General features: G+C 40.6%; 1 protein-coding gene across 3 annotated transcripts in view; it reads right to left on the bottom strand.

Moving 5' to 3' along the window:
- The window catches only part of TBC1D8B (TBC1 domain family member 8B), a 67,552-nt gene that overhangs the window by 25,560 nt on the left and 28,559 nt on the right, over positions 1–13,433 (bottom strand). For all 3 annotated transcript variants that reach the window (XR_012160613.2, XM_073358340.2, XM_073358341.2), the window contains exons 7-11: positions 11,815–11,982; positions 8,749–8,898; positions 3,098–3,248; positions 849–1,063; positions 239–356 (exon numbers count right to left, since the gene is read on the bottom strand). Coding sequence is in view for 2 of the 3 variants with exons in the window: in XM_073358340.2 (XP_073214441.1) it covers positions 239–356; positions 849–1,063; positions 3,098–3,248; positions 8,749–8,898; positions 11,815–11,982 (802 nt within the window). In the remaining variant the exon portion in view is untranslated. The remainder of the gene's footprint in view (positions 1–238; positions 357–848; positions 1,064–3,097; positions 3,249–8,748; positions 8,899–11,814; positions 11,983–13,433) is intronic.

The raw sequence follows: 13,433 nt of genomic DNA, 5'->3' as shown, positions 1-13,433 counted from the left end.
AGTATTTCCTGAATAGTTTCTCTCTACAGCAATAGCCCAGGAATAAAAAGCTACATTAATTCCTGCACAAACAGGAACATTCCTCTTTATTTTCAACTCTTCTTTCTAAACTACAACAGTGAACTAAATCCATCATTTTTTTCCCCCATCCAAACTTTAGCTAGTTCTTCACTTCTGTTTCAAGATGTGATTGATACATTTATTTTTAAAAAACTGATAGACGACAGAAAGATATTACCAATGATTCGACGATTGAAATAATCTGGTAACATTCTTTCACACACAGCAACCAATAGCCAGAAAGCTTCTTCTTCTTTAGCGTAAAGTAGCAGCACGGATGTCAAAATATTCATTGCCTACAACATTCAATCAAGGCAAGAGGTGTTGGCAAGGAAAGACTGTGAGAGCATGCAGTGCATTTCAGGTTTGCTGCATGTTATAATTATATATATTTGTAAAGCACAGTTTACATTGCATCATTTTAAAGCTCAGTTGGGGTGAGCTGCAACTATATCCTGAACCAGACTTCTGCTGCACCACAGTTAAAATGCCTAGTATACCATTTAAGCTATCTAAGGTAGATTTATAATGTCAGCCTAGCATAAATCCAAGATTTACAGCAGATAAAATAATGTCATAGGCACGGGCAGAACTTGGTGACAAACCCTATATAAAAGTCAGTGTTGTATAATGTTTTGAAATTTATACCACAAGTAAACCACTGAAGCAAGAAATCCCCAGGGATTTATGTGACGAGTTTATGAGGTGTGGCATCACTATACTGGTTCCATATATTAGTGTTATGGATGTTTAGAAGACCCATACACATGATCTCAAGAGCATTCTACCTGACAGTATCCAATCTTGGGATTCCTGTACGCATAGGCTGTAAGAACTCTCCTGAGTGCAGAAATACCAGTGTCGCTCTGAAAGGCTGGATGCTCAGGCAGGGAGCGACGCAAATCTCGTTCAATTTCATCAGTAGCCAAAGTGCATGTTCCTAGGGACTTTTCCACCAGTTCAGTGTAATAACCGGGGTTTGTAGCCATGTCATTAACGGCACCTGCCAATATGTTTTATTGCACAGCATTAGAAGACAGAAATAGTGGAATATCTAAATTATTCTTTGCAATATGTATAATAGCTTTTAGTATTTACTGAAGTTTATGGCTTATGATGGAGGCTTGGGGGCCAATTCCCCAGGCCATTACTCCAGTATTATATCAGAGTAACACTTTTGAAATCAATAGGGTTACACTGGCTTTACAGGAGTAGCAAAGTAGAAAACTAGGCTCAAGGTAGTTAAGGTTGTAGGTTATTTCTATTATATATCAGATTTTGACCCTGACCTCTTTCTTGATTTCCACAAAAAAGTCCCCATTCCATCTGTAATTTTACAAATGTTTTCTGATAGAGTCAATATTTTTCTTCCCCTGCAAAGTTGGTAGTGGACTGGCCAAGCCATTTATGAGACACACATTTTCAAAAAGTACTTCACATTTGGATCATTCTAAAATTTTCACGCCATCACATACCATAGGTGCTCAGATACAAAACTGATGAGTGAAGAATAAATGTACAGCTAGATACTTCAACAACAGTTAGCAACTATAAAGAAAAGGAGTACTTTTGGCACCTTAGAGACTAACAAATTTATTTGAGCATAAGCTTTCGTGAGCTACAGCTCACTTCATCCGATGCATTCATCCAATGAAGTGAGCTGTAGCTCACGAAAGCTTATGCTCAAATAAATTTGTTAGTCTCTACAGTGCCAAAAGTACTCCTTTTCTTTTTGCAAATACAAACTAACACGGCTGCTACTCTGAAACCTGTCAGTTAGCAACTATAAATCTCTTGCATTCACAACTACTCAGCATGAGCTAAAACATGCTAGATAATTTTACAAGTAATTTGTAGTCATAAACTGAATCTCTAGAAGAGTTGCAAAATCACCTCTGATATTGGGGTAAATAGTCTTGTGTCAAGGCACTGGATGGAAGGTCAGACAGATCTGTACTCAATTCCTGGCTCTGCCACAGACTTCTTATGCAACTTTGAGCAAGTGATTTGGGTGACTGTCTCATGCACTGAAGTCAATGGGAGCTGCAGGAGCTCAGGGCCTCTCAAAATCAGTGACTTAATCGCTCCAGGCTTCAGTTCCCCATCTGTATAACACAGATTATAATACTTCCCTATTCTGTAAGTGTGCTGCTGGGATAAGTTAATTAGTGTTTGTGAGGCATTCTAATACAGGTATTACACCACAGGGATGAAGGCCATAAAAGTACCTTTGTAACTTTCACAAGAGATCACGTGCATCTTTATAAACACTGCAAGTGAAGCACATGATGTCTGTAAGCTCTGTACTTTGGTTCAAGGGGCCTAGTCTAGAAAACAGTTGCAAAGATGGGGAAAATTCTCTGCTACAGAAACTTTATTGGTTTGTAAAGCTGCCATCCCTGACAAAAGATTTAAAACCGGTTTAGCAAATATGTTTTTCCTGCTATGTGAGGACACAGTCTTAAAAGGTACATCTACACTGTATCTGGGAGCGAGTGTCCCAGCCCGGGTAGACAGACTCATGCTAGCAAAACTCAAGCTAGTGCACTAAAAATAGTAATGTGGACATTTCAGCTTGGGCAGAAGCTCAGGCTCTCAAACCCACCCTACCCGATAGGCACCAGAACCCAAGCTCCAGACCAAGCCAGAATGTCCACACTGCTGTTTTTAGTATGCTATCTCGAGCCCTGCTAGCGAGAATCTGTCCACCCAGGCTCCCAGTTGCAGTACATACATACACAGAGAGGCTTTTCCAACTTAACTGTCCCCTTGAACTTTAAGGATATAGCATGTACCTTATCACCAAGGAAACAAACATTTTTAGGACAATTTTAAAAGCAGTTCGAGTCTGCAGCTCTGATTTCCAACTGTAAAGACTACAGATTTGGTTTGGTTTAAATTCCCTGCATAAAAGCAAGATCCTTATCTATTTCTGGCAGAGAACAGCACTTTCTGAAGCAGTCTGTTTGATCACTGACTAGAATATTTCTGTAGTACAACTCCGTAAAATTAATTCATGCTAATTACTATTCAATACCTGAGAAGAGCAGCCAGAGCTCTCCTCGTAAGGTCTCTGGGATCCCTCTTAAAACTAGATCTCGAGTCTTCTTTGTCCGAAACATGCTAACGCCACGTCCACACTCTACAAAGAGGATATTCCAGGACTGCTCTTTCATTTTTTCTTTCAACTATCAAAACAAAAACAAACGCCCATTAAGCATAATGAAAAAGTCTGCTCATACATTAAGAAGTATAAGGTTAAATTTTGCTCTCAGTATTACTGATATGAATTGGGAGTGACAGAACTGATATCAGTGGTGTTACTCTGGATTTACACTAGTGTAAATGGAAACAGAATCTGACCTACTGAATACAGAGTAACTTTATGTAGACTTTTTCACCCCCTTAAAATCTTTGGTCTATATTGTCTGATATTGCAAAAAGTTTATAAAATCAACATGCAGATAGCCCCGCCTGTTTCTTCATCTTTAACACTGTATAAATAAAGTCCACATAATTCTCAAATGTACAGGAAGTGGTACAGTTCCAGAAAGGATTAACAGTGCAAGGGAACAACACAGCTAACCAGTGTGTATGACAATGCAGACAGGTGCTGTGAAAGCCTGCCCACAAAGTTCTCCAAACGCTCCAAAAAGCATTGTCAACACAACACGTAGGCCACCACTGCCATTCCAATGCTGGACTTCAGAATGGACTAAATTGTGGTGGTGGTGTTGTGATGTTCACAAGGGACTAGAATGAGACCAACAAACCTGTGAGATTCTGTACTTGGTCTCCAGAGGCACAAATCTAGTTTGTTAACCTACTGTGTACTTCCTTAGCCCCTTTTAAAATTAATTTTAGCCCATTAAATCAGCTGTTTGGATATTTTTACAAAATAAAGCAAGCTCTCCTATAGTCTATTCATTTTCTGTCCTGATGGAAGCGGCTAAGTCAAAGCTGTCAGAATAGAACAGCTAAGAACAAGCAGAATCTTAAAGGCTATGGTTATAAAGTAACTATGCACTGGCTGCTGTTGAATGTTTCAGGTAGATTTTGGTAGAAAGCACCATCTGTTTTGCTTCATGTGTCAGGAATGTCCTAAGGGTAAGACTTTGTTGATTTCAACAGAAACTGATGGACAAGAACAACAGAAATGTGTAGCAGAGGATCAGAATCCAAAGGATTAAATAGCAGGGCTAATTAAGAAACATGATAAATTATATCAAAGGTGTTTCTCATTTTAAAATAATCCTTTTAGAAATAAATAGTTCTTTCTAGCATTTTTGTAAATAAAAATCTTTACAAGGGTATGTAACACACCCCCCGGCTGGGCAGTCACAGCTTGATGTAGTGGGTGACCTATTTACCTCATTAGGATACCTCCTGCAACATTTTCTCATACTTGCAATGTAATAACATAGGAAGATAGAATGTCCCTTTTAAAGGCCATACCCAGTACAGACACTGTGACTATGTGATCATTGGCCCACATCTTCCCATTTGACATTGCTATACCAACAACCTGCTTGGTGCTTGATCCTTCACCATTCAAATCAAAGGGAAGCTTTTCATTGACTCAGATGAGAGCAAGATCAAGCCCTTAAGCGCCAGCAGTGCAGCCAACAACTTGGGTCCCCACTCATGCTCTTGTGGGACCTAGCAAACTCAAAATTCTCAGCATTGCCCAACTTCTTTCTTGGCAATGACAGAGATGGGACCCTCTCTCCAACAACTCTCTGGCAGATTAGACTTTGCAAATTTTAAGGCTGGCCTTGGCTACAACTCTATGATGTCATGAACAAAGCAAGACAAACTGGAGAAATTTAGCTCAGCTCAATTAATTTTGGACCATCCCACACTAATGACACTGGTGGACGCTCTCAGTGGTGCTGAGTGGCTTTAAACTCCTATTGGGTGTGGCACTGTACCTTGCAATATTGAAAATTTAAGTTTCAAAAGAATTATCTAATTATGGTGTTGCTCCTATTGAAATCAGTGTCACACTCCCATTTATTACAATGAGAGTAAGTCTGTACCTTCCATCTTAATTCAAGGATTGCCATCCTGCAGCCAGAAGACTTTGTACATGAGACTGCTGCTAACATATAGTATTCTCTAATGATGATCAAACATGCTGGATTTTAACAAAGAAGAACAAGCATTTTCAGTAGAAAAAAAATATAACCAAACCCACAACGGAGAATAAACCACTTAAGTAACTAAGCTACTAGTAGAATACAAAGCTTCTGTAATTTGTTAACTTTATCTTCGTTTCATTTCCAACACTTACTTGAATGATTGCGCTAAAGCCCTTTGAGGGTCCTCTGACAGCAAACTGCCCCAGGAAAGATTTGCCCCTGGGAAAGTCTGCACTGTGTGAAGAGACAGACAGTAAAAAAGACTGAATAGAGGGCCAGGAAAGTTTGCTAGGGGGGGGGAAATGTCAGCATTCGCTAGACTCTGCTATGAAGAAGCCTGCAGGAAGAGTATCGTCTACCACCAGTATGTTTTCACATCAGCCCATAGGGGTGATGAGAGAATTTAATATTTAAACACAAGGCAGTGATCTCTGTGTTTAAAAAGTTAGATGCTCAGTATAGCTCCCTCTGGAATTCTACTGCAGTTTTCCATTTCTCAAGCATGTCTCTCTACGTAAAAAGTCATTGTAACTTGGGCTAATTTTAGAACACCTCACACTCTATTTTTTTATTAGATCTCACTGAAAAATAAGAAATTCTTCTCAGGGGAGCAATTCAGTGGAATGAGATTTATCTTGAGGTAAGGAAAGGATGAGGAAAACAGGAAGTCAGATGAGAGAATGAGAAAATAACAAGGAATCGGAACAAGAAAAATGGGAAGGAAGAAAGGAATGAGGAAGCAGAAGTAGGATTCAGATTGATCACAAGGCATTAGTTGCCTCCAGTCTTAATCTTTTCTTTGTGTAATGAACCTAGTTAAAAGGTTTGAACAAATTGTGGAAGGTATACTGAGGCTCTGATGCGGCAAAGTGCTTTAAGCATGTTAGTAGTCCCACTGAAGTCAGTGAGGCTACTCATGTGGTTGAAGTTAGACACTTTACTCTTGGGGAATTCTGCGCCACTGCACAATGCAGAATTTGCACAGAATTAATGTTCTCCGCAGAATTTCATGTTTCTCTTGCAGAACTGGGGCTAGAGCTGCCAGCCACCAGTAGGTGGCTGCTATACTCTGAAGAGTCTGGCTCTCCAGCACACAGTGAGAGAATCACCCAGCCTGGCAAGGATGGAGGCTCTGCATACTCTGGCTGCTCGGCTTGATCCTCATCTGTCCAGAGATGGGAGAGGGCCGAGGAGACCCAGCTCTGGCAAGGGTGAGGAAGGGCAGGGCTCTGCTGTGTCCCCTGGAGGGACAGTAAAGAAGCTGGAGGGAGGTAACGGCTCTGGGCGGAGGAAGGTACAGGTGTCTGGACCGGGGGTGCACCATGGCTGGGCGTTGGGGAAAGAGGGGTGCAGGTGTTTGGGCTTTGGGGGACCCACACAGCACTCTCCAGTATCCCCTAACTGGAACTGGGTTATCACAGGGGTTTCTTTAACTCTCTACTCCTTGGGGAATCTTTTTTTTTTTGTTTGCATTGTTGACATATTCATTTAAAATAAATTACCCAAATAATTGAAACGGGAGTGATTATATTGTGTTATTTTGACAAATCAAATACGCAGAATTTTAAAATATTGTGCGCAGACTTTTTAGGCATAGAATTCCTGCAGGAGTAGCCACTTGCTTACTTACATCACTAAATCATGGCCTATTTGCTTAAATCATTTGCTTTCAACGTACCACAAACTGTTCCTTACTTACCATAATAATAATCATATTTAGCTCTTACATAGATAAAACAATACGTCCTACAAACCTGGCAGGCAAAACAGGTTGTTCTGATTTTCCCATTTATCACCTTTTGTTGTGTTATCCTAGTTTGACAGATCTGGAACAGTGTTGGGAATGGGAGCTGGAAAGCATGCCAGAGGTACAACTCAGGCACCAATGTCTTTATCATACTGTGGTTTCTTGATCTTTCCTGTCCTCAGGTTTATTTATTTATAATAAGTGTTTTTCAGTACTGAACTGTTTTCAATAACAGTTACAAATAAACAGTACTAAAGATGAATTGATAACAAGAAAATATAAAGCAGGTGGAAGTCTGGGCTAGTTTGAGTAGCTGAACTGATGGCTGAAAATTTTTAGCTCCATATAAAGTACAGACTGGATCAAATATTTATCTGCCACGCAACTGGAGAACAATTTCGTACATTGGCTACTTTCTGTCAAAACACAAGGATATATTTCTACTGAAATCCAGTTGAACCTCAGTACCACATGAGTAAAGACTATTTGCATGAGAAGGAGTTGGCAGTTTCAGTTCCTTACTCAGGCAGAACTGAAGTGATGGGGTAAGTAAGGAGTGCTGGATATGGCCCTTTGAAAAGCACGAGACTTGCACACTACAAATGAACTCAGTTATGAACACTGCAAACTTAGGGGCAGAGTGATTAATGAATAGGTAACCCAGTACATCAGCTCTTTCCATGGTCTGGGGAAAGTGGTTGCAATGCCGCTGCATTTTGTATAAGCAGCACTGAGAATTTATCCTTTTAAAGCACTTAAAAGTGATCTGCAAAAGGGAAAAGAAACGGCAACTGAAGAGTTTAGGTTCTCTATATCCCCCAGACAAAAAGTTTTTTTCTTTTAAATATCAGAAATGCCATGTATGGTCTTCCCTGATTTGTGAGGTCTCTCCCCGAGTAAAGGCCTGATCCAATAGTCACTGAACCCAATGGAAGAACTTCCATTGGGTTCAGTGGGCTCTCAAGCAGCCCTAATTGAGGAAGCAGGGATGTTGCATCTTTAACAAAGTTATCCTTTCTCCCTTTATTAGACATTATGGTTTTATAGGTGAAAATACAAAAAACGGTTTTAAACAGTGACTAAAAACCCATTCCCCTCTCAATTGTTAAAGTTTTGGCCTCATCTCCTGCAATGTTGTAATCCGCTGGTTCTCAAGCCATCCATAGAGCTCCACTGTTTCCAAGAACTGGATTTCTTATGTGAAAAGCAAAATAATTTTTTAAAAATAAAACCTTTCAGGCCTTCTTCATACTTTATAAAGAAGTTAACAAAAAAGGGTGAGTGGATTTCCCACAAACCCACTTTGTTTCACCTTTAACAAAATGATAAGCTCTGGGCTATGAGAAACTTTTTCTTCAAATCATAATGTTGTGACCAAGAAGTCAGGAGACTGAAAAAGGAGGTAAGCAAATGAAGCTGATGTTGGATCACAATTTTGCTTGTTCTCAAACCATTTCTAGTGGTTTTAAGTCTTGACAGTTCAAATGAATGTGAAATTAAGTACTTGCTCACTGTCACAAAACAAACAGGCAGTTCTTCCCTGAGGAGGTGGAGGAGCAGAAAGAATTTTGCTGTGGGAAGATAAAGCATATCATTATTAAACAAGATGATCAGAAAATTGAATACAGCAATGCATAAGGCCCCTGTGGAAATGTAGAGTAAAATACAGAGTAGGCAGAGAAGAGAAAATTGCCAAAGCCGTAAAAGAAATCAGCTGCTTTCTCTCGAATACGTTTCAATTTTACTTGAATCCTTTTTCATTGGATTCAGAAAGCTGTGGAAAGTTGTTTTCCTTCTTACCATTTTAGAGTCAAGATTATCAGCATCCTGAGGGTGGAATACGGTCATTAGAGCTTCTGTGCTAACAGTCGTGCTGCTGCCTTTCTGACCTGCCATTAACGGTCCTTCATAATAATCCGCCAGATTGTCAGAGTTAGAAGTAGTGGCAACCTGCAGAATGCATTAACAGCTGTCAGAGGTGCTTAAAAAGTCCTGCAAGAAACTGCACTGATAACAGTTGACGTTTCATCCGCAAGCACCACTTGTTATGCACCTTTCAAAATTACAATAGTCTTCAGATGCACTGTTGTTATTATTTAAACTTTAAACAGCATTAACAAATCTGCCTGGAATCTTACAGAGCAAATAAGATCTGAAGTGGTCCATGATCTGTAGAGCTTCCTATTTACATTTAAGCGGCAGCACTTGGAAAAAAAAAACAACAACACATTTCTTTATTGCCACAGCAAGATATTTATTCATATATTAACGAAAACGATAGCTGCAAAAAAGATGAGGGCCTGATCCAACTCCACTGAAATGAAAAGAAAGACTCCAATTGATTTAAATGGGAGCTGGATCAGGGCCATGGACAGAAACTGTCAAGTATTGTACTGGCAGTTAAATGAACTGTGTGCTCTCCTACCACAGGATACTACTAACAGGATTTCAGAAGCAAGGTTTGGAGCTTAGTGGGTGAGAAATATTTTACTTCAAAATCTATAAGCAAAACAAAGTAAAATGCCAAAATGTACTGAGTTCAGCAGCTTTGCCGTTCGACATGTTCCCTTCCGCATGCATACGGAGCCAATTATCTTTTTCCACCCTAAAAGCACAGCTAAGGAGGAAAATAGACAAACTGATTATTAGTCAAGTAATGTAGACAAAGGCATGTAACTGGGCGTGTGTGGCCACTCCAAAGATGAATGCTTTTGAGAAGGCATAGCTCAGCACCCAAACATCACAGAACTGTGCTGCACTCCTAGCTAGGGAGCATTTCTGTTCAGGTTAAACCATTTTTTCCCCCTTGTTGTTCACCCCAGCTTCTAACCCTCAAGAATGGAACCTTGAGGATGAGCCTTCCATGACGCACGGTTTTTCTGTGCTAAACCACCGTACACCCTGCATAAGCTCACAGATACTATTTCACAGGTTATTCCAACCGACTCTGCTCCTCTACTATCAATGTTATAAACTACTAGAGCTGACTGCATCAGACATGGAGGCCCACCTGAACTGTGAGGAAAGTTCTTAACTCCACCCAGCTGCTATACTGTCAGAATATTAGGTTTAGAACTAAAGTTATAGGCAACCACTGGGATAACAGCAACTATCTGCTCAACTCTGGCTCATGTTCCTGTATCCAGGGGAGTATCTGGCAGCATGCCCCTCTGGAAAGGGAAGGAAACCATCCTTACTGTCCAAAAGTGTGTGTTGGAAATGAAAAATGGTACATAATCTCCTGAACAGCTGAAGTACCAAATCCTGATTGCCGTGCTCACATATGCATGCTCGTCGATAGGAGGACTCAGAAGAGTAAATGTGTTGTCTCTAATTGGTAAAAGTATAAAGCTTTGCCAGGGACTACATTTGAGACTTTATATGGTCAGTGATAGAGCAAGCAGAATTACCCAGCATTTTTCATTTGTACTCCTCTCCAACACACATTCAGTTAAGCCAAGGTAGGACTGTCCTGTCGGAAAGTCATGTCACCCCAAAACTAGGGTACGGCAAGGTTAAAGCCTAGCAGACCATGTTCTGTATTTGGCGTCAGACAAAGCAGATGATTACCGATGAAGGGGTTTTAGGAGTTAGCTTACTAAAAGTCAAAAGACAGAAGTCCCATCAATTTCAATGAGAGCAAAGCCCTAAATGCAGAACCCTAGAGGGAAAGTATGCAGAAGCACTATTAAAAATTGCAAGTTCCACATATCTGTTCTGAGGGATACATTCTGAAACTGAAAAGCCTCATACACAACACTATTTGCACAGATCTGTCCACATCTAATAACAGCCTCACAATCATCCTGTAAACATTATGAGCCACCTGGTTAAGTTTACGCAGCTCCACTGACTTCACACTTGATTTTACACCAGGTGGTGTTTTTTGGTTTCTCACGGGAGAGATTATGAAGGGCTTTTTTATTTTTTAACCAAAAAGTCTGACTGTTTGCATTGAAGGAAATGGATCTTAAGTATTTCTATGGTCCCTCTCACCGTAGTATCTGAGCACCTCATAATCTTTAATGTATTTATCCTCACATCTACCCCAGGAAATAGGGAAGTGCTATTATCCCCATTTTACAGATAAGGAACTGAGACAGAGAGACTAAGTGATTTGCGCAAGTGGTAGAAGAGAAAATTAAATGTGGGTCTCTCGAGTCACAGGCTAATCCCCTAAACACAGTACCATCCTTACTGTTCCATTTGGTCTTCTGAAAAAGCAGCTATGATAGGTTTGGGAAGGAATACCTCAAATTCCCTGTGATGGGATTTCTGTTTTTTAACTACATCTAACACAGCTCAGTCCTGTTGGACTCAGAAACAGGAAGTCTATCAGGTTTATTTATTTATTGCTCACCAATCCCAAACTTGATCTCAAACCAGAAAACCTTCCCAGGAGGAAAAATTCTCTCTTTCCTCTTCCCCTATGAATGCAAAGTCACCATGAAAAGCACATTTATTAGTATGTGTGAACAGTCTGTGTGTCCAGAGAAGCACCCAGCTCACATTTTTGTTCAGTCCTGATGTGTGCCAAGCATTACTTCCTTGAAGCACTACACGAGTTTGAATGATAGGGTAAGTCACTCTTTTGCTATGGGCTGATAAGCTCTGACATGTGCTTATAACTTCCCCTTTGTTATGCATTCAGCACAAACTGTACAGTAGATGAGGCACGGAATGAAGTCTTGCTCAACATCAGACTGCCCCATTGCTATGCAGTGCCCTTTCTCAGAATCTCCCAGAATTCCTGCCAGCTGAAGCAGTGAGAGTCCCAAAGAAACACTTCAACTGGATTTGGGCCCAATTTATGCAAATGAGATCCACCTTTTCAGATTTCAGTATTAGAGTTAGCTGTGCTGTTACCTCCGTACTTGCAGTGTGATGAGGACTTGAAGTTGTACCACTTCTGATCCTGAGCTTTGCTACCAGGTGTTCAAAATCCTTAACCTCAGTAAAACGAAAAGCTCTTTTTCCTTTAGTACTAATGCTGATTCCTTTGTTAGCTGGATCAGCCTTCTCCACTGCTATGATCTGAAGAGGCAAGGACACAGGAATTAGTAATCTCATCTTCCTACCCAATTTTGTCAGCTTGGCTTGCAAAAAAGAAATTCTATTGAGAGTGCATGTGACACATACTGGAAGCTATCTGCATTATTCTTATGAATATTAAGTGTGACGTGGATTCACCATTCAATTTTGTATAGCTGCCTGCCTGAATGCATAGAGTTGAACTGAAGCAGGCTGTAAAGAGAGGTTGTTAAACAGAGCAGGAGAGACAAAACAAAGACACAAATAAGGCAGCCTTAGTTGTACAGCTTCAAAGGAGCTAAGATAACAATGGCTGGGACATCAGTTGGGGAAGAAGCTGCCTAGCTGGCACCATCCTTTCCTAGGCTGAGCCTAAGATCAAAGAGTAGACACTAAACCCCTATATAGAGGCTAGGCTGCAGAAAAGGAAGGGAGGCTCCCCAGGGTATGTCAATGAAAAAGCTGACAGGCTGGGAAGACTCACTCAGAGACAGAAAAAGCCAGCTGCAAGCGGGCAGGGTGTTTCTCCTGACATAGAGATGGGGAAAAAGCTGGACTCATGGATAGAGAGGTTAAGCTTAGGTAAGAAAATATGCATGTAGGTCTCTTTTTGTTTTATTCCTTGGCTCTAAGGGCTTTGTATCTTTGGGTGAAAGAATAAACAATGCTTTGTTTTGGAGAAACTGTTTGAGTCACTTTAATCAGCTGCTGTCAGAGGCTCCCAAAGGGAAACTCCTCCCAGTTGGACCTACTGAGTCATAGTTGATACCCAAGGGACTATAACCCAGGTCCTGGTTCAAGAGTGGGCAAATTGTGGAATTCCAGCCTGTGGAGATGCACTCAGTGAGACCCCAAAAAGGGACAACAGTGCAATGAGCCTGGTAACCATGACAGCATGCACATACAGACAAACCTGTGAGCAGCATGGAGCGCAGTGGACCATTGTATAAGCAGAATTAACCACACAGACAATTTAAACTATCATTGCACAAAATGGGCTGTTGCTATTCTGGCACAAGACAATGGACTGACATGTTATCCCCATAAAACCCAAACTTCATTATAGGACAGATTTTTTTTTTAGAAAAATTAACATATTGGTGCTAAACACTTTCCAAAATCTGGCCTCAAGCGCCTGCTGAAACGGGTGCATCTTACACAGCTTTCCGAAAGAAGCCAGACTCTGGCTCCTGCAAATAATCACGTGAAGCAGAATTCATGGGAAGGATACTCCACTGAGAATACCCTCCTAGACACATCTGTCACAGGAAATGACAGCTGAAGCTGATCTTAATTGCGATGATGGGATAGTTAGGATTTATAGTGGTAAATACATTTTAATAATATAGTGCTTTTCAGGAAATAATAAATTAGTAACATGACTGTGAACTGCTAGACTGACTACTGTTGCTGCTGCCTTCTGACCAGCATAGGTGAAGGATGAAAACCAGCTG

The sequence above is a fragment of the Lepidochelys kempii genome, chromosome 9 (genome assembly GCF_965140285.1).
Source record: "Lepidochelys kempii isolate rLepKem1 chromosome 9, rLepKem1.hap1, whole genome shotgun sequence".
Classification (NCBI taxonomy): Eukaryota; Metazoa; Chordata; order Testudines; family Cheloniidae; genus Lepidochelys; species Lepidochelys kempii.
The sequence above is the reverse complement of the archived record's forward strand: the minus strand, read 5'-3'. Positions and strand labels throughout refer to the sequence as shown.